At 43.5% G+C, this 20,816-nt stretch overlaps 1 protein-coding gene across 3 annotated transcripts in view; it reads left to right on the plus strand.

The window, feature by feature from the left end:
• The first annotated feature begins 1,046 nt into the window (after window positions 1-1,046).
• The window catches only part of EXOC6B (exocyst complex component 6B), a 379,256-nt gene continuing 359,486 nt past the window's right edge, over window positions 1,047-20,816 (plus strand). For all 3 annotated transcript variants that reach the window (XM_075066684.1, XM_075066685.1, XM_075066686.1), the window contains exons 1-5: window positions 1,047-1,211; window positions 7,408-7,455; window positions 10,202-10,292; window positions 10,395-10,440; window positions 13,863-14,067. In XM_075066684.1, the coding sequence (XP_074922785.1) occupies window positions 1,080-1,211; window positions 7,408-7,455; window positions 10,202-10,292; window positions 10,395-10,440; window positions 13,863-14,067 (522 nt within the window). In that variant the 5' untranslated portion in view covers window positions 1,047-1,079. The remainder of the gene's footprint in view (window positions 1,212-7,407; window positions 7,456-10,201; window positions 10,293-10,394; window positions 10,441-13,862; window positions 14,068-20,816) is intronic.

The following is a 20,816-nucleotide window of genomic DNA, read 5'->3' on the forward strand; positions in this document are numbered from 1 at the left end:
ATGCTAGAAAATTAATGTGCTTATGATCAGAAAAAAAGTACCTTTCATACTTTACATCACTCTTTTATCTTTCTGGAATAACAACTGCTTATTTTGCTGCCAAGACCCAGTTTGCTAGGCTTACAGAGGCAATGTATCTGCCGATGGATGAGTTGTAATCTAGTCTGCCTCACAGAATTGTTGGTGGTGATGCTGTTACAGTGTTTTCTGTCTCTGATGTACGGAGCAAAGAGAACATTGTTTGATTTTGTTTGTTTTTAGGTGTCAGTCTGAGCTTTCCGTGCAGGGAGTAATCAAATCTTATATGGGAGTTCTCTGTTTGAATAAATATGGGAGCCCAAGAAGTCCTGTTGAATGACTTCCGTGTTTGTGAATTTAGTGCATATGGATGTTGTTGGATTGACCCCACTTCAGATTACTTATTTGTCCCCAGCATGGAAGATGAATGCAAACTTCCCCCAGGCCTTCCTGCCTTTGTTCATTACCTCTGACAATGAAGACCACTTGGGAGGTGAGGTGGGGAGTTCAGTCCCATGTCCCACTTATTCCAGCAGTTCTGCTGACTGTGCTAACAAGAGGGCAATTTGTGTTAGCAGAGACTGTGCTTTTCTCATGGTACTTGTCCTCTGGGAGCTGTCTGAAGCCCACAGAGTCACTTCATAAAGGCCACCAATCACCCATCCAATAGCAGCCCGTTTTGGTCTCTCCTGGTCTAGCTGAATTTGAACTGCTGACCTATCTAGAGGTGGAAGGTTGTGTGTCTAGTTACCAGTGCTCTCAATAGACACATTGTGGTCTGTGAGCGAAACAGGAATGAAAGCGAATGTTGGTTGAATGGCAAAGAGGAAAACATGAGTGTGAGACAAGAATATTCTCAAACATGAGTTAAAACCAGAAGTAAAGTGCCACTTTACATGCCCCCCCGTCCCACCTCTTGGTCCAGAGGCTATTGGTTATGGTTTAACGACTAGCATTTTGTGAATTTATTCTAAGTAATTATATAAACAGGTGACACACTTCTAACCTCTGTGGAACTCTTTCTTAGGTCTGTCTATGATGGCGAAGAGCATGGTCGTTTCATGGAAAAGCTGGAAGCCCGAATTCGAAACCACGACCGAGAGATTGAGAAAATGTGCAACTTCCATTACCAGGGCTTTGTAGATTCTATCACGGAGCTCCTGAAAGTTAGGGGAGAAGCCCAGAAGCTTAAGGTAAGACAGAAATTTAGCAAAGACATATCTTTGTTATCAAAGGGCAATATTGTGGCACAGTGAAATATTTTCATTACTGACTTAGGGCTTGTCTTCACTGCACTGTTAGCTTGAGTTTTGCTCCTAACATGACTCCTGTCCCCCACAGAAATCTAGCTTAAGTTAAGGGGTGATTTAACCTTGAGCTAACTGGTCCATCAGGAGGGATGGGTTGAAGCTTCAAGCTGGTGATGCAGTAGCTCATGTTACAGCTGTTCAGCTGCTAATTCATTCACTCTGTGTGGTTCGAGTGTTCTGCAGTGTGGTCGCTCTGGGTAGGTCTACACTGAAGTTGGAAGTGTGATTGCAGCACATGTAGACGTATGTGAGCTAGCTTTGATACTAGTAGTGGTGAGTCTGCGACAGCATGGACTTGAGTGCAGTCTTGTCCCTTGAGTATATAACCGGGGTCGCATGGGTTATATGTATACACTGTGTGCTGCTGTGACTTCATTGCTATTGATATCCTAGCTGGCTAGATTAAAGCTAGCTCGGTTATGCCTTCATGTTTTACAATCGCTCCCTGCCATACCTTGTAACTCTGCTCTCATTTGAGCTAGGCTGTGAGTTGAAGTTTGACAATGATGCCAAATTATTTTGGCTAGTGGAAACATGGAGGATTGTGAGAAATGTCAGAAGGACCAAGGCCTTGTCTAAACTAGAAAAGCTTTGCTGGTCATTTACACCACTATAGCTATACTAGCAAACGCTTCTAGTATAGACACACCTTATACCAGCAAAAGACTGCACTTTTGCCAGTATAGTTTATACCAGTTCCCTGAGTGAAATAAGCTTTATGTGCAGATCAGCAGTAGCAAGCAACCTAGAGATGAGCTCTGGGGGAAAAGGGAGAATCCAGATGATGGCAGTCTGTTCTAGGTATAGGGGCAGGTGGAGTGGCAGGTGACCTTGGAACTGTCTCTCAGACACTGTATCGTAAACAGGGCCGGCTCCAGGTACCTGCTCAGCAAGCAGGTGCTTGGGGCAGCCAAGGGGAAGGGGCGGCACTTCAGGCTCTTCGGCGGCAATTCGGTGACAGGTCCCTTGGTCCCTCTCGGAGGGAAGGACCTGCCGCTGAATTGCCTCCAAAGAAGAAAGCGGCACGGTGGAGTTGCCGCTGATCGTGATCATGGCGGCTTTTTCTTTTGCTTCTTTTCTGCTTGGGGAGGCAAAAACCCTGGAGCTGGCCCTGATCCTAAAATGTGAGGAATGAACAATTTTGTCAGTTCTAAAAAATGTAACATCAGAACAAACCCTCCCTCTTCTGAGTTTCTGAAATTGGGGAAGCTGCCTCATTTTCTTGTGGTATTTTCTTGAGAGTGGTGTGGGGCATGATTGATGTGGAGGTGTGTATTCTTGAGGCCTAGTTTCATTACAGGTTTCAACAGCAAGGAGTCACCGATAGTTTAACAGAAACCATCCAGGGACAGTGAATAGGCTGGCTCTTTAGTGACAATGACACCCCCCGCCCCCAAAGACACCTTGATTTGTTTCTAGAGTGCAACACAGCTAGCCTTTCTCACTTGGAAGGACTGGGCAGCCTGAGGTGGGACCTTTGGGTGGTTGTATGGAAGTCTAAGTGCAGAAGATGTGGCAGAGGAGAATACTAAAAATTTCCCAGAAAAATTCTTTGGTGAGTAATGAGAAGTTTCATCTTCTAATATGCTGAGGTTTTAAAAGTAACACTAAGTTTCTTTATCGCAGTGCATGTGTGAGGCATATCCTACCAGGACTTCGGGTTTTACTCATACAGGCCCACCATCCTGCAGTTATGCATGCAGGGAAACTCCAGGTCTTGCCCGGAGGCCCATTGACAGGCAACACTGATTGCAGGATTAAGGCCAAAGAACATATGAAAAGAATAGCTTACTCTTATACCATTGTTTCTAGCCAAGAATACAACATCCTTTGAAAAGATTTGTTGTGGTTTCTGAATCTACAAATCACTTCTTTATTGGTGGCAAACTGCGAAGTCCATTCATGTACCCTTAGGGATCCCTCAGTTTCCATAGCCATCTGATTCATAAAATGGCCCAAGAGAAGAATATGCAGAAATCTGTTTGTGAAAAGTAATGGAATCCTTCTCATGAGGGTTTCCCTGGAGACCCATCTGTGGATCCAGTGGAGAGTGTTCATTATGTTCCAACTATTCATTCTCTACAGTATTTGTTTTTGGTTTTTTCCTCAATAGTTTTAGCCTGACATAGTTCCATAGCATATGCATTAAATCTACATCTTCAGTATTTCACCTACAGCATTTATTATTTATATATGCTTTTCTTTAAGTTTCTGGAGTCCTGTGTAACCTTATATTTACAGTATTTCCTTTCAGGCACTCTAAATAGCAGGACTCAACCCCATCGCCCCACACGCCATTGAAGCGCAAACACCGCTGGGGTGAAACATGGCATAACACTAACTGTTTACAATACAAAGTGAAGAAGAATGCTGTGTCCATTTTAGATGTCAGAATTCAAGTTGAAATTTGCATCAGAACATCAAGGTTAAGTCCTCTAACTTTTTCAGGGAATACTGTGTGCTTATTAAGGCTGACACATAGTCAGGAACTCTTTTTTTTTTTTAAAAAAATGACTCATCCAGAAGATATTTCCCAACAATGTAGCTCTCCACTGGGACACTGATTCGTTATGGTCTCCCTACCTAGGCTATGTAGGCTCTGCTGTACTAACAGTAGTAGTAACTTACGTTTTTCCAGAAAAGTAACCCAGATGTAACTAAATAGTCACAGGAACAGATCTTCAAAAAGGCGTCACTTTCACCTGGACAAATTTCTAATCATAGCAACATTTAAACTTCTGCTTACTCTTTGATTATAACTGTGCAGACTTAAGGTTACACAAATTCACTTTTTTACATTTAATCTCCTAGTTTTACTTTTTTTAAAGAACCTTTTGCTTATTTGGCTTGTAAAATATTGCACCATGAATGTCCTCGGTACCATGCACTGCACTCTCTTCTCCGTCATATTCCTGCTCATAACTCCGTTCAGTTGCCCTTTCATTGCTCTTCTCCTGCTCTCCATCTGATTGTCCCTATGTTATAATTAATTTAAACAAATGCTTGGTACCACATGTTCCATATAGAGAAGAATGAGCTAAGTAAGCCCCTCTCATGATCCTTTACTACCATATCCAAATCCTTCCCATGTCCCCACCTGCTGTTTGTTACCCCTTGCTGTGCTTGTCTGTCTTAGATTATAAAATCTCCAAATCTCTTTGTCTGAAAAGCTCTGTGTGTCTATGGAACTCCTATGTAAATAATCATCTGTTCTTCTGTGTGTGTCTGTGGCGCTAAAAAACTGAATGTACAAGGATGGAAATATTCCTGTTCGTTTTTGCTTTAGCTGGGATTGAGATGTAATTTTAACAGAAGACTTGTATAGACTTGGCATAATCTTTGGAGCAGGTTTAAATTAGCCAACGTGAATTCTTTTTCCTAGTAGGATTTTTCGGGGTATAAGAAAATAAAATAATCTTCAGAGGAGATACCATGCTCCTACTTGAAATATCTCAGTACATCATAAAGGAAATGAACAGTTTTTGTGTAGGGCAGTCAGCCAGGAGGACTGAACCTCCTGCAGGAGGTGGGGGGAGCACTGCTATGTGACCACTTGGGTGAAGTTGTAAAAAGTTAAGAGGCGAATCCTTCTTGTGTACAATGCGATAAATTTATGGTAACAAGCACAAGCAGTTAAAGTCTGGCAGTCATGGGGGCTGGACAGTTCAGGCAACTGGTATTGAGGTGGCTGTTTTAAAGCCTTTCACTGCTAGGTCATTAGTTTAAATCTGACTCAAGTTGGAAGTGGCCAGAAATCATTGCCATCTGTTGGCCAATCAGCGGCCACTGTGGAATGAGTTGCGTCGTGGTCCTCTTTATATCACATGTCCTCCACACAACATCATAACTGTCTTGTCGGCGTTCTTGTGAGAGCTGTAAAGGATTGAATGGCTTATGGAGACTGAATGATCCTCCCACCTCTAGAATTAGAGTATTCCAGGTCACGTTTGAGGTACATTGTGGGGCAATATAGCGGAAGTTTTCACTGCCATACATGTTGTAGTGGATAAGCAGAGGACCTCATTTCTAGGGTGTCAGTCTGACATTTTTCACTAATACTAATTCATTCAGAAATCTTGGTTGCTGCTCTTTCCTCAGCATGGCTGCAGCAGCAGATCCTTGCTATGGCAGCCGTAGCAATTGGTCAAGACACCAGAGTTTGTAGTGAGTAATGGTTTTATATAAGGGAATCATGACAGGGTGAAGAGTTGAGTATAAGCCAAGGGTGGGCAATCTACAGCCCGGGGGCCGCATCTGGCCCACAAGACGTTTTAGTCTGGCTCTTGAGATCCTGCTGGGGAGCGGGGTCTGGGGCTTGCCCTGCTCCAGTGCTCCAGCTGGGGAGCAGGGCGGGGGCTTTCCCCACTCCACGTGGCTCCCAGAAGCAGTGGCATGTCCCCCCTCTGGCTCCAGCCAAGGGGCTCCCCACGCTGCCCCCACCTTAAGCACCGCTCCCATAGCTTCCATTGGCCAGGAGCCGCGGCCAATGGGAGCTGCAGGGGCGGCACCTGCGGACAGGGCAGTGTGCAGAGCCACCTGGCTGCACCCCCCCTATAGGAACCGGAGGAGGAACATGCCGTTGCTTCTGAGAGCTGCTTGAGGTAAGCGTCATCCAGAACGTGTACCTCGACACCCTCCTGCACTCCAACACTCTGCCCCAGGCCTGATCCCCCTCCTGCCCTCAGTCCCAGCCCAGCGCACCCTCCGGCACGCCCAACCGCTCATCCGCAGCCCCATCTCAGATCCTGCACTCCCAGCCAGAGCCCTCGCCCTCCTCACCCCAACCCTTTGCCTCAGCCTGGAGCCCCCTCCTGCACTCTGAACTCCTCATTTCTGGCCTCACCCCAGAGTCCACACCCCAGCCCTCAGTTTTGTGAGCATTCATGGCGCACCATACAATTTTCACCTGAGGTGAATTGGATAATTCCCTATAAAGGGCAGCAGGTGGCTGCAATGAAGGGGGAAGCTCAGGAAGCTGTGATAATGTCTACAGAGAGAGAGAGGCTCTCCATGGCAGAGAGGCCTGGGAGAAAACCTGACCAAGCCAGGGAAGGATGTCAGAGGCTCCAGGCAGCAAGTTCTGGGAGGAGGAAGAGAAACCTTTTTTTCTGTGGACTTATGAATGGACTGTGTTTTGGGGTTTGAACTGTATTTGCAGTTTATTTTATATTAATGAGCTCAATCCCCAGTGAGGGGTAATTTTTGACCCAAAAAAAGCCTGAAATGAAATTTATTTGAACAATCCACGAGGGGAAACTGAGGCAGGCTGCCTGTAGTTTGACCCTGTACTAAACAGGCATGTATGTGAGGCAGCCGGCCCTGTTACAATAAGTGAACCCCTTAGTTTGAAAGGTCTTTGGGGCAGGAACTGTCTTAATTTTTGTGTGTTGTACAAGAGCAAGCACAGTGCCCTTTATAACTATAAACATTATATAACTTTTTATAACTGTTGATCCAGAGAATTTTGACTTTGCCGGACTGAACATCACTGTTTCAAGAACAGGTACCGCACTGATGGGGAAGGGGAGAAGTGGATGAATCCATGTTAACTACTTTGAACGGTTCATATAAACTGCCATATGAAACAGCATGTGAGCTAATTGATATTCAGTTAATAAGAAGCCATTCACTTGCTGACAAAAAATGCACTTGACTCAGGGACCAGATTATGCCTCCTTTACTCATATAGAATAGAATTCAAGTAGTGAGTCACAACTTTGCATGAAAAACAGTGGCAGAATATTGTGCTATGAGGCACAGCTTTTCAAAGGTGGCATCTCGCAGTGTTACCCCTTGTTGTTTTCCACTGGTGTCTAGTAACTGGCAAGAAACTCTTGTATGGCCACCTTTGTATCACCTGTGCTGCTCTTAGGATCTTTCCTTGTGTCAGAAAATCCACTGAATGCCTTTTGATGAACAAAAAGCCCAATTAACCACATCTGTTTTATGGTGCGCAGGAGAAAATTGTAAGAAATTGCATGGAAGCTGGTGAAACCCATAGTAAAGGCAACCAAAAAAACCTCTTGATTACATGTAAATTTTAAAATTAATTTGTGCTTTTTTTCTTTTCCTCCAACAGCATCAAGTGACAGACACGAATAGAAAACTGCAGAGTGAAGGGAAGGAAGTAAGCCCTGTATTTTTAAAAGCCTCCCTTATATGATCTATTAATTTTGAATATTTTAATGTATTATAATACTGTTAGAATGCACAGACTTCTTGTTTCAGAAGTCCACAGCTGCATGTGCAATGCTATTGATCACTTGTGTGACCACAGTGTGAAATCTGTATAATGCTGTGATAGCTGTACCTAATTTTCATTAAATGCAATGAGGGTGTGTATGAAGCGACCATCCCTTTCCATAATTTGTGGATTAAAAATCAATGGAGGGGGAAACCTGGAAAGCATGAAGACTTTGAAGTGATAATGGACAAACAGTGGGCTCGATCCTCCACCCCTTACTAGTCTCAATAAACACTGAAGGATCAGTCTCCCAGTTTGCAGAGCAGTACAGCAGCAGTAAGTCAATGTGGTCTTCAGCTGCATATGTGGAGGCACTGAATCATGGAGCAAGTGAGGCTCTATATGTTTTGGGTGTGGCTTCCCCTTTAACTGCATTCAGTCTTTTACATCTTAAAACTAAAGGGATATTGGCAAATTGAAGGGAAATTATTGGATAGCAACACAGTTGGTTAGTGAGCTAGAGGCACTGATATGTGAAGAAAGATCGGTGCCAGTTGTGTGCGTATATATAATATATGAGAAGTGTCTAGAAATGCCTATTCCTGCAACTCTTCTCGTCCTCCTGGAAGGACTCTCATCACTTCTCCTTATTCCCATAGAACCTCTTCCATCTTCCTAGTTCACAAAGAAATTCACTTTATTGTCAGTACTTTCAAAGTCAGTACTTTGGCTTATGGGCTTCAGAGGGGGAAAAGATCTGTTCCATCTTCCTGCCAGTATTGGACAGCTCCCTGTGGTAAATATCAGTGTTTTGAAAAATGGTGACTCCAACAGTGTGCTGCTGGCGAGTGCACTATTCATACATCCTGAGGATTGGCTCTGGAAGAGATTGAGATAGCCAAGTAATAACTTTGTGGCGGCCGAGAGGACATCATGTACAAGAGTCTGAATGGGGTAAATACACCTCTACCTCGATGTAACGCTGTCCTCAGGAGCCAAAAAATCTTACCGCGTTATAGGTGAAACCATGTTATATCGAACTTGCTTTGATCCCCCGGAGTGCTCCCCTGGAGACCTGCTTTACCGCATTATATCCAAATTCGTGTTTTATTGGGTCAAGTTATATCGAGGTAGAGGTGTACCAAGGAATGGGGGAGATTATTTAGGCTGATCCAGGGAGGCATAGCTATCAGAATAAAGGGCTATGATTAAGAAAAGGAAAAGTCAGACTTGATATCAGGAAAGAAAGAGGCTCTGCCTATGGGAGGAAGACCATGGCCAACAGCTCTGCTCTTCAGGCACAATGGAACTCACTACAATAAGGGTAAATCTCTTTTATGTGAGAGACAGAGCTTCTCTTGGGTGTCAGCCCAAGGCTGTGAAATGAGCTCCCTCAGGAGCTAAGTGCAAGGTGCATTTCTTTGCCCTTATCTACCCTAACATAAATGTATAACAGTGAGTGAGTGTGTGTGTGTGTGTGTGTGTGTGTGCGTGTGCGCGCGTATTTAAAAAAAAAATTAGAAGCAAAACACTTCCCTGCACACAGTTCTCTCCTTGGGCACGTTAGTTCCGTTTCTTGATGTACTATTGAAAGGTGCTAAGATAGACAATAAATGAATGCAGTATAAGAATCTACGTAGAATGGAAAAGAAAAAGACCTATTGGAGTGAGGACTAGTCTCCCAAGGGAAGTGGTGGAGGCTGTGATTCTTCGGCCATTTAAAGTTTGACAACCACTAGCAAAGCGTGTGGAAAGATAATCTGTCTCTGGCTGAGGGGGATGGAACTGATGCTTCTAACAGAGATTAGAGCTGACAAAGCTTAGGGGAAAAACAAACTCAAACCACTTCCATAAAACAAACAAACAAATCAACTGGGAAACCAAAAATCCCCAAGAACCCCAAAAAGAAAACAACCAGAACCCCAAACAAACACCAAAACAAAACCAGAATACCCCCCCCCCCCACTTCTTCCCCAATTTCTCCTTTCAAACCCCCACTCTCTTATTTGTTTACAAATGCGTTCACTGGCTCCTGTGCTGCTGCACCTCTGCCACTGGCTGACTGTTTGGCTGCTTTTATAGGCCCCCTCATCAGGAAAGCCCCAGCCCCTAATCAGGGAAGCTCCACCTCCTTATCAGGGTTTTGCTTCTCACAACACACTGCCCTCTAGCAGCCTCCACAAACTGAACAAGGGAAAAAAAACCCTGCACAAAACAGAAAAAACACACCATACCCACAAAAAACCTCACTGCCCTTAAGAACCAGGGGCTTGCCGCCTCCTTGCTCCTCTAATAGAAGTCCCACTCAAACTCCCCTGTTTACAGCTCTGTTTACTGGCTCCTGTGCATCCATAAAGTCTTGCTTTCCTTATGCAAGGCGGGGGACCATACTGTTTTGCATATGTGGTGTGGAGTACAGTTCATAGATTTGTTTCCAAAAGGGATCACAATGAGCTAGTCTAACCTACTCCACTACACAGACATAGAACTTTGCTCAGTAACTTCTTGTGTGTTCGAAATTCTTCCCTACTCCATGAGTGAATAATGAGCTCTTTAACTCTCTTAGGCAGGCATTGTTGTAGACCTACTGTTGGGAACTTGGTGAGATGAGTACACCATGGAGACACATACATACAAGCTGTTTTTTACCACTATTGGCATAATTTAATTTTCTTTTCTTCTCTTTAAGTTGGTAGTAGCAATGGAAGAGCTGAAACAATGTCGACTACAACAGAGAAATATTTCTGCTACCGTCGATAAACTAACATTGTGTCTTCCTGGTGAGGAATCTGAAATTGATCATTGCTACTTGTACAGTTTCATCTAGATTTAATTTCATATATTTTGTCTTAATGTCTGTGTGTTTTTTCTTTTCTCCCCAGTTCTGGAGATGTACAGCAAACTCAGAGAGCAAATGACTTCTAAAAGGTAAATTTTACAGATTGATGCATGTTGAAGAATCACAGAACACCCATCTGGAGGCCTAAGTTAAACTCAACAAAGAAAGATATTCTCAGGAGTTGAGAGATCTATACTGCAGTTTGCTCAGCTTTGAAACTATCTAATTTCTCATTAGTAGCTTTCAAACCACTCTTCCGCTCACCCTCTCTTCAGTCTAATCCAAATGCAGGTGCAGATTAGAATAGTCACTATAACAATGTATAATCTTTCCTCGTGTACCAGGTTTTTCTAGTGAATAGGTTCATAGCAACTTACATTTTTATTTATGTATTTTGATTTTGCACACGCGCACACACGTGCGCCCGTGCCCCCGCTCCTAGACTCATGATTCAGTTACATAAAAAAATTGAACTAGCAGCTGCTCCTAACTAGAAATAGCTAACCAGACATGAAACACCTCCCCCTTCATTCCTTTACCCAACAAATACTATCAGCCCCTGTGCTTCTGGATCCCCCAAAGCCTTGGGTAAATTGATACACCTTGCTCCTGAAAGTCAGACTAGAGGGGGGAAGTTAGAGCATTATTTAGCTGTTCAAGAACGGGTTTCCCTCATTAGTATGTCTGAGCATGGTATAAAGTAGCCTACTAATTTGTCCATTTTTGACTGTGTGTATAGCGTCAGTGAGGGGCTTGTCTGTTGACTGATGAGACGTTCATTAAAATGTTAATCATAGCTGGGATTTTTAGCAATTGGTGGTGTGTTTGTGGGGGGAGCTGAATCTGATCACAGTGGCATAAACTGAAAGGAATTCATGTGCCATATGATTCGCTCATTCTAGATAGCATTTTCATGAACTGATTCTGAGAACCACTTTAATTTTTCTTTTGGTTGATTCATTTTGACTTGTATAGAAATTATTATTGAGGGCCATATTTAAGTAAAGTCTGAACACTTAGAGCCATCAAATCCAGACAAAAACTATTTACTAAAGCTGCAAAACAGATTAAACCCTTTTTGCATCTGTCTCCCCGTAGGGGATGGGTTGATAGGCTAAGCTTCAGGTTTGAATATCCAGTCTCAGTTGTTTCACTGTGCGTGATGTGCTGGAAACGAAGAGCAAAGTACAGTCCAAACCCAGAGAGGATTGACTGTACAACCCAGAGTACAGGAGACATTGAGACCCAACACTTCCTTCTCCAAAATCCAAGGAAGTGAGAGAGATTTCTTCAGATGATCAAGACTCATTAGTCTCATAAAGTGATGAGGAAAAACTGTACCTGAGCTGGGAGAAAGAGAGAGATGGCGGAGGTATTGCTTGATACATGAATCTGTCGCTGCTTTAGGATTGAACGTTGCTGACAAATACTGTTGGCAAACCCTCAAAACAGTGTGCGGATCTAAAGGGATTTTTCCGACCACTGGCTGACAGCTGAGGGATGTCCTCTTTGGTAACACTTGCAAGTTTTTTATGCCAATAAAGTCTCACTAAATTATACGTGACCAGTTAGGATCTCATACCTTACTGTCTTGTCTTTCTGCTCTGTGTTTGTACATGAAAGATTACCAGGGCAATATTCATAAGAGTAGGCCTCAGATATTCTTGGCCAAAAATGTCGTCTTGCCTATCTGTGTACCTGGCTGCCATCCTTTCACCCCCAAATCATTTGCATTTCATTGGTGAAATGATCCCTCTGTGCGCGTAGCTTGTTAGGCACTTTGGGATCGTTTGGGGTGAAAGATAACCTAATGTAAGATTAGGTTAGATACAAACATATCAGTTTTCTGTAGTGGGTTGAGGCGCCGCTGTTCTTGTCCGAGATAGCAGAACGCAGTTGGAAGCCTTGCTTGTGCTAAGAACTCACCAGGGACTGTGGGGCTAAAGCTGCATTACTTCATTAATAAAAACCACTGGCCTCTGCACTTACTCCGTGCTCCAGATATTTTAGACTTTGTTTTCGGCAGGCAGTCGTAGACCTCATCAGTGAACACACACTGTCCCTGCAGGCCATATTTTAGCATCTTCTACTTCAATAAACAATATTCTAAAATATAACAAAACCCCAATGTGTGTTTATTCCTCCAGTTTAAGCTCTGGCTTTCTGTCCACTCTTAAGTTTCTCTCTCCAGAGGGGATTACATTTTATTGCAAATAGCTTTTTGTACCCCACTGTAATATAAATAGTGCCCCATGTTACAAGATTAAACTATGTGACTTCTGCTGCTCTTAATGGTCCTTTCAATTTTTAGTTAAAATAATTTCCCCTGACTTGACTGTATGTTTACCTAACAATTGTTTTGAAAAGAGATTTGAGTGTTATTTTTTTAAAGTGATATGGTAGTGCATATCTTATGCCTGCACACACATTTTGTTTGAGTTGGGGTTGTTTACTCACATTCTCCTGGCCAAATTTCATCTCTGCTGTGTTCCTACTTAAATTTTCACCTCCCCGACTTTTCCCTTTGGACATGGTATTCTGTATTACTTCTCCAAAACTGTGTCCTGTTATGGTTGCCTTATTTCACCCTAGAGACATGTTTGTGCTGATCAAAATAAATTTTCAGAGATATTGCTAACAGCTCCATAGTTAAGGTTTACCTGCAGGGACTGAATGACTGGATGGATCAGTCGATAAATTGCTGTGGTCTGTTCATTTCCTCTGAAGCATCTGGCGTCAGTCACTGTTGGAGGCAGGATACTGGGCTAGATGGGCCAATGTTCTGATGGTTTTCCCTTCATCAGATCTATGTTATGTTCACAATTAGCTAGCATAGCTTAGTCATTTTGGATGGAAGGTGAGTGCTATGTAAATGTGAGTTTACGATCAAATATGAAGTGCGAAGGAATGGAAGTAACAGCATCAGAGCAAAACTCTCTGGGCCAACGATGGCCATTGTATCCTGAGCTGTACTTAGTCTGGATTCTAGGGGCACCATAGTGAAATAAATAAATGAAAAAGCTGGATACGAATAACAGTTTGCATTCCGATGACGCCTTTTAGCAGGGATTTCAAAGTGTATTTCAAACACTATGTCTTATGGCACCCCTTTGAGGTAGGTAAGGGATATATAGGAATTACTTGATCCACTACTTAAATGCAGCCACTTCTAGCTTTTAACAGTGCTCGGCAATATTGAAAGAATTAGACAGGTAGCAGGATCCAACTTTCAGTATGCGCAAGACAGACATCTCTTTAGTGAAGCAGAGCCATTTTTACACAGTCACTTCTCAGAGTATGTCCACACTTTAACCTTGCTAAACCTCAATTTATCTATCTGGAAACGTGAGAATAATTCTCCCCTATATTGTACGTGAGCATTGAAGTGTGTGTACTTCTATATACTCCCAGATCTCAAAACACTGTACAGAAGTGCTAATTTATTGCCATCATCAAGTGGAACAGCAGAATAGTCTTGTATACTTCTGAATCTGATTTACACTCTTCCCAGACATTACCCTGCGTTGAAGACATTAGAGCACCTTGAGCATACGTACCTGCCACAGGTGAGCCACTACCGCTTCTGCAAGATCATGGTGGATAATATCCCTAAACTACGTGAAGAGATAAAAGACGTTTCCATGTCAGATCTCAAAGACTTCCTGGAGAGTATTCGTAAGCACTCTGACAAGATTGGAGAGACGGCAATGAAACAGGTAGGGTCTTGTGTTGCATTCTATTGATAAACTTAGCATGCCTGTTCAGTTTTAACTGTCGTTTTCTATGCTAGGGTATCTAACGATTGTAGTTCAGTGTATCAAGAACTGCTTTAACTTTTAAGTAAGTATTGCTATATGAAACTGAATGATCCTTTATTCTACAGCTGCTAGGAGAGTCTGTTTTCTGTTTCTGATGCAGCTGCAAAGTGCTGACATGTTTTTCTGTACTTTGCCCATGACTTCTAGTAGCCCAAAGTCTAGGAGGCCGAGGTGTGTTGTATAATCCAGATCTCTCATTTAGCAGCGTAACCTGGCGTTTGTGCTGCTGTGCTGTGCTGTGCTGTGCATAGTGCAAAATTACAGAGCTGAAAGAGCCAGTGTCTATTTCCCATGGTCAGTGTAAAATATTAGCATGCACTATGCTTTCGTTGCATTGACTTTGAAAGTGATCGCTGGTTAATTGTACATAAATGTGTATTTAAAAAAACCCCAAAACTATTTACAGCCAGGAAATACGACTTTTCTCACTGTTCTTTAAAACTTCTCAATGATTTTTTCTTTATCTTCTAAATGCCATTCTTTCTACAATCTTTTCCATTAATTGGTTTCCTTCATGTTGTGTCTGCTGTGTTATTGTGCTTCTTCAAAAACCCTCCTGCAGCATAATATAGAATAGGCTTTCTACTCTGAGCAAACTTTTTTCCATTCTACCTAGTACTTGCGTTAAGTCAAGTTAGCATCTCTGAATCTGCAAAGAAAATGGCTCTGATCATCTCATCCTGTCAGAGACTCAGGCACACATAGTAACAATGTCTGGAAAGTGCTTTTTGTCTCCTGGCATTTAAATTGGTCTTATTAACTGTTCTGAATTTACCTGATGCTAACAGTTACTAGAAGACTAATTGTTTATGGAAAGACTTTCTTTTTTTCTCTGGCCATGAAAGCGAACCCAGTTTCTTGAAAGGTCATTCTTTGCCATGTGCGTGGAAAGAAGTAATAGTTTTCGGTTATTTTTTTGGGGTCCAACTAATGAAGAGAATGTGCTGTTCTTCAGCTATGCTCCATGTCTAGCTAAGGAGGCTTACTAATGGTTGGAACATAAAGGCTTGCAGATGTTCTGTCTGATTGTTTTAGTTTTTAGTTTCCAGTGTTGTCATTGTGGTGACATTGGGGGCAGGGGTGAGGCTAGTTAATGCATATTGAAAGCTCATAGCAGTATGCGTTGGTGTCTTGTGGGCAGAGCTGACATGGGAGAGGTGCACACATCCCCCGTGGGATAGGGAGGCAGAGTAAGAGTCCGATGAATCCATCTCTTCATCCTCACATATCTGCATCCCACATTGCTTCATCCTCTGCTGTCTCTCTATCTCTGGCGAGGACACTTATTACTCTGCCCTAGCCTTCACCTGCACCCTCTCTCCTCCCATACATGGACTAGTCTCATCCTCACCACCTCCCCTTTCATTTTCTGCTACTCACAATGGAGTGGCTGGGCCACCTCGAACACATACGTTGCAGCTTCTGATCTGTGTCTCATGTCCCTGCATCGCCTTGCACTCACCGAAACCTGGCTCATCCCATCTAGTACAGCCTTTCTCATGGTGGGGTCTCCTCGTCTCTCACGCCTTCCCTCCTCTCACTTCCAGCGCTTCCTTCTTCCATCTTCAGTCAGTTCAAACTACACCTAATCGGTCTTTCATTTTCCCAATCCTCTTCCCCTCCAGGTAGTTATTATCCATCACATTCCTCTTTCTTCTGTGATTTAGATGTGTGTGTCACTTTTTGTTCCTTCCTCAGCCTTGGTTCCTTCAACTTGTATGTTGATGACCCTGTGATGACTTGGGGAATCTGTCTGTATAACTTGGGAGTTTTGATATGATGAAGTTATTATGAAATTGCTGTATCATGGGATGCCCCTGTATGTATGTAGATTCCACCCTTGCTGACAAGGCTGTGTCATATCCCTACCAGGCCAGGGATAATGATTAAGGCTACGTTTTAGTCATGGGTATTTTTAGTAAAAGTCATGGACAGATCACGGGCCGTGAGTTTTTGTTTGCTGCCCAGCCCATGACCTGTCCATGATTTGTACTATATATCCCTGACTAAAACTTGCCTGGGGCTCGGGGGGGAGGATGGGGGGATCTGGGGACGCTGCAAGTGCTGGGAGTGTGTGGGGCCTGGGACCCCTGCTGGTGCTGGGAGGGGAAGGTTGGAGGGGCTGGCAGGCTCCTTACCCAGCTCTTTGCAGCTCCCCGGAAGCTGCAGGTATATCTTTGCAATTCCTAGTGGGAGGAAAGGCCAGGGGGACTCTGCTTCTGCCATGAGTGCTGGCTCTGCAGCTCTCATTGGCTGGGAACTGCAGACAGGGGCCATGTGCGGAGCCCACTGGCCCCTCCGCCTAGGACCTGCAGGGACATGCCAGCCGCTTTTGGGGAGACCCCCTAGGTAAGTCCCACCCTGCACCCCAACCCTCTCCCCAGCCTTGAGCCCTCTCCCACACCCAACTACTGCTGCTCCCCCGGAGCCAGCAGCACCATCCGCTGTAAAAGTCATGGAGGTCACAGAAAGTCACGGAATCTGTCACCTCCATGACAGACATGGAGCCTTAATAATGATGTGTCATTTGATGTCAACAGGTGGAAACACTTGACTGACAATTGGTTGGCTGAAGCTGGGCGATGATACTTCCTCCAACTTGTTTCAGGGGAGGGGAGAGGAGAGAGTGGAAAATTCCCAAACCAGAGAGAGACAAAGGTGACAAAGCTGGAGTTTTAAAAGGGTCCTCTTGAGGTAGGCGGGGAAGAGACAGGGTAAGCCACACTGGAAACATGGGGCAGGAGAGAAGATGGGGGATGGATCAGCAAGGGCAGAGAGTGTGCTGTGGGGGAGAAGGCTCCATGTTTCAGAACACAAGCTGTGCACCACAACAGACAGAACCTGGATGGCTCCTGTGGACCCTCTCCCCATCCCAAAGAATGCTCTGGAGTGGTAAGGAAACGAAGGCAGGGAAATGCATATGGGGTTTATTTTTTTTTAGTACAGAGCTGTGTATTTCTCATATAATTAAGTAAAGAGCACTGGTGTTAGAACCCTCTGCAAAGTGTGTGCTGTGTTACATTATTCACGTGCCCTTGAACAGGTGAATGAGAATATAAGAACATAAGAACGACCGTACCGGGTCAGACCAAAGGTCCATCTAGCCCAGTATCCTGTCTTCCGACAGTGGCCAATGCCAGGTGCCCCAGAGGGAGTGATGCTAACAGGCAATGATCAAGTGATCTCTCTCCTGCCATCCATCTCCATCCTCTGATGAACAGAGGCTAGGGACACCATTCCTTACCCTTCTGGCTAATAACCATTTATGGGACTTAGCCACCATGAATTTATCCAGTTTTCTTTTAAACATTGTTTAGTCCAGCCTTCACAAACCTCAGATAAGAGTTCTACAAGTTGACTGTGCCGCTGAGTGAAGAGAACTTCCTTTATTTGTTTTAAACCTGTTAATTTCATTTGGTGACCCCTAGTTCTTGTATATGGGAATAAGTAAATAACTTTTCCTTATCCACTTTCTCACATCACTTATGATCTTATAACTCTATCATATTCCCCTTAGTCTCCTCTTTTCCAAGCTAAAGAAGCCTAGCCTTTAATCTTTCTCATATGACCCTCTCCAAACCAACAAATGTTTTAGTGCCTTCTCTGAACCTTTTCTAGTGCTGGAATATCTTTTGAGTGAGGAGACCACATCTGTACACAGTATTTGAGATGTGGGTGTCTCGACTGATTAATAAGGGCAATAATATATTCTCAGTCTTATTCTCTATCCCTTTTTTAATGATTCCTAACATCCTGTTTGCTTTTTTGACCGCCTCTGCGCATTGCGTGGACATCTTCAGAGAACTATCCACGATGACGGCAAGATCTTTTTCTTGACTCGTTGTAGCTAAATTAGCCCCCATCATATTGTATGTATAGTTGGGGTTATTTTTTCCAGTGTGCATTACTTTATATTTATCCACATTAAATTTCATTTTCATTAAACTGTAGGCCCAGAACATCCACTGGACTGGGATTCTGGGGGAGGCTGTGGCTGAGCTGTGTGGTGAACTTGAGGAGTCAGCACTGGTTCCATGGACTGGGCTGTGTGAGCATACTAGACAGAGAGTTTGTGCTTTGAGACTATATCTAGGGGCAGCACTTGGGCTTCGTTTAGACTCCAGAGGCTTAAATCCCCAGGGATTCTGTGGCTGGATCCCCTCCCAGTGATGTGAAGAGTGCGCAAGACGGGCGTGCTCCTCACTGGAGCTGTGACAGACCCATGCAACCCTGTTGCCTCCGGCTTCTTCAGCCTTAGCTCTCTGATTTGAATGTCAGCCCTAGTTAAAGTCTCTTGGCTACTGTTACGGTCCCTGGATCTGGTCTTCACTAAGCACTGCTGTCTCTTTTGCCCCCTTTGAAAATCTTCTCTCTGATCACTGCCTCATGTGCTTCAGTAGTGCTTGATCTCATGCTGCCTTCCTGTTCATCCACCCCCCCGCCCCTTTGGTCTTGAAGGCTTCTGAACTGAATTGCATCACTTTGGATTACAGGGTTTTTTTTCCCCAGTGACCCTTTTTAGGCTGCACAGGATCTGTTGAGTATCTTTTGGTTACTTGGGGGAAAAGTTTAAGAAGGAATTTTTTTTCCTTCTAGGCAGAAGCTAATAAAATGCTAAGTGAAACAGACTATTGGACTGAGGAGATGTGACAGCCTGCCTCACTAAGTAGCAAATATTTAGAAATCTTGAGTATGCTCTACTACTAGCTTCCATTTCTATAGCACCTTTTGTACAAAAGGATCCTAAAGATTTCTGCGGGCTTATTAAACTGAGATGCAAACTGTGAAACAGGGATTGCTTCGTCCACTGTTGAAGTGCATCTGTCTCTGGGTTGGGGCCTGCTGTTTGTTTTTTAAACGCACAACGGCACTAAATAGCAGCTTAGGAAATGGTGCAAAGAATGTCACTTCCAGTTGAAACTGCCAGGGAAGTTGGAATTTGACCAGTTCACCGGGTTTACTCTGGCAAAAGATATTTAATGATCAAAAATGACCAGGGATGTAAATTTTGTGTTGCCAACAGCAGTGTCCCTTCATATTATATTGATGGAACTGAAGGAAAGAGCTCCCTCTGCTGCCTTACAACACCACTTCTTGCATCACTCTATCTTTTGCTTAATCTGTTTGGGTTCTGGTTGATAGTCACTCCGTAATAATATCTGGCCTGGGAGAGTGCTGAACAGCAATTGGCAGTTCTAGTGGGCTGCGATAGGGCCTATGCATTGGGTTTAAATGGGCATAGCCTACATTCTGTTCCACGCTCTGATTTTGCCAGTGGGGAGCAGAAAGAGTTTTTGATATGAAGGAAATGATGTTTTTGTAGCATTACGAATCTGAGGCCAGTGATGACAAGTGCTGAACATTGCATTTTGTGAGACTCACAATGATCTGTCTTGGAACACAGGAAGCTGTAGCTGTGTCTCTGGCGGGCATTCAAAGGTGCTGGGAGTTCTCTGGCTCCCTCTGTTGGACAGGAAACTGACAGTGGGGGGTGAGTCAAGTCAGAGTTCCTGGGGTCAGTCTTACGAAGGAACCAGGAGACTTTTGTGTTGCTCCATTGAGAAACTGTTTCTGAATTCCTTTGACACGTGTGTGTGTTTTTAACTCTGAACCTTATTACCTATTATCCCCTGGGAATCTCTGCTGCCCCAAATATTGTTACTAAATATACAGCACTCAGGCAGATGAAAGAGTCTCAGTGTTGAACTTGCTTTAGACTTTGGCCCTGTGAACCTGTTGTGTTTTTTTTTTTTGTTTTTTTTATCTGAGTTATAGGGTTGTTGGGACTGAATTACATCTCATTAACACTTGATGCTATCCAGTATGTGTTTGTATTCTGTAGCTTAACATCTGAAATACTTCAGGCATGTGAAAGAAGTTGCTTAAAATGATGCTGCATGCTAAGTATCCAGTGTGAGCACTAGGAGCGTTTTGACAGGGGGGCCAAAAATAACCAATCCAAAAGTCATTATCGGATAAAGTTTGTCTGGATGGCCACAAACGTTCAGCCTGCTTTTCAAAGAGACAGATGGAAACAGACATATTTTTCATAGCATCTGTAGGATGAATTGTCCCAGTTTATGTTGAGTAGGTAGTGATCTTTTGTTATGAGTCTAAATGTGCTGGTATTCTTGTCATTTTTTAAAAGGTGATATTTAATTGTTTTAGCCACAGATCCTGTTATTTCAAGCCAGATATAACAATTGTATGGTGAAAATTATAGACCCATAACATTTTTTAACATCTTTCAGGTGGTGTAAAGTGTGACTTGGGGGTATGTATTCCTAGAAAGTGGTAAAACGCATCAGCCATCCAAATGCATGAATGTGCTCTCTTAAAAATCTTTTGAGATATACGAACCTAATCAATTTTAATCTGTGTTAGATAGGCAATGTCTTTCTTTTCTTTTTCTTTTCACACAATACTTTGCACTTCCTTGATAGCATTCATCTGAGGAACACAAGGCACTTACAAACACTACCTCGTAACAGCTGTGTGGGAAAAGCAAGTATCCTACTGAAGGAGAAACTGATAAAGATTAAATTACATTGTGTGACACTAGGCAAGTATCATTTGCAGATCTTAGAATAGAATACAGATCTCCGGACTGCATCTTTTTCTGAAATTGTTATGTACTAGGCTTCATA

The sequence above is a fragment of the Chelonoidis abingdonii genome, chromosome 5 (genome assembly GCF_003597395.2).
Source record: "Chelonoidis abingdonii isolate Lonesome George chromosome 5, CheloAbing_2.0, whole genome shotgun sequence".
NCBI lineage: Eukaryota > Metazoa > Chordata > Testudines > Testudinidae > Chelonoidis > Chelonoidis abingdonii.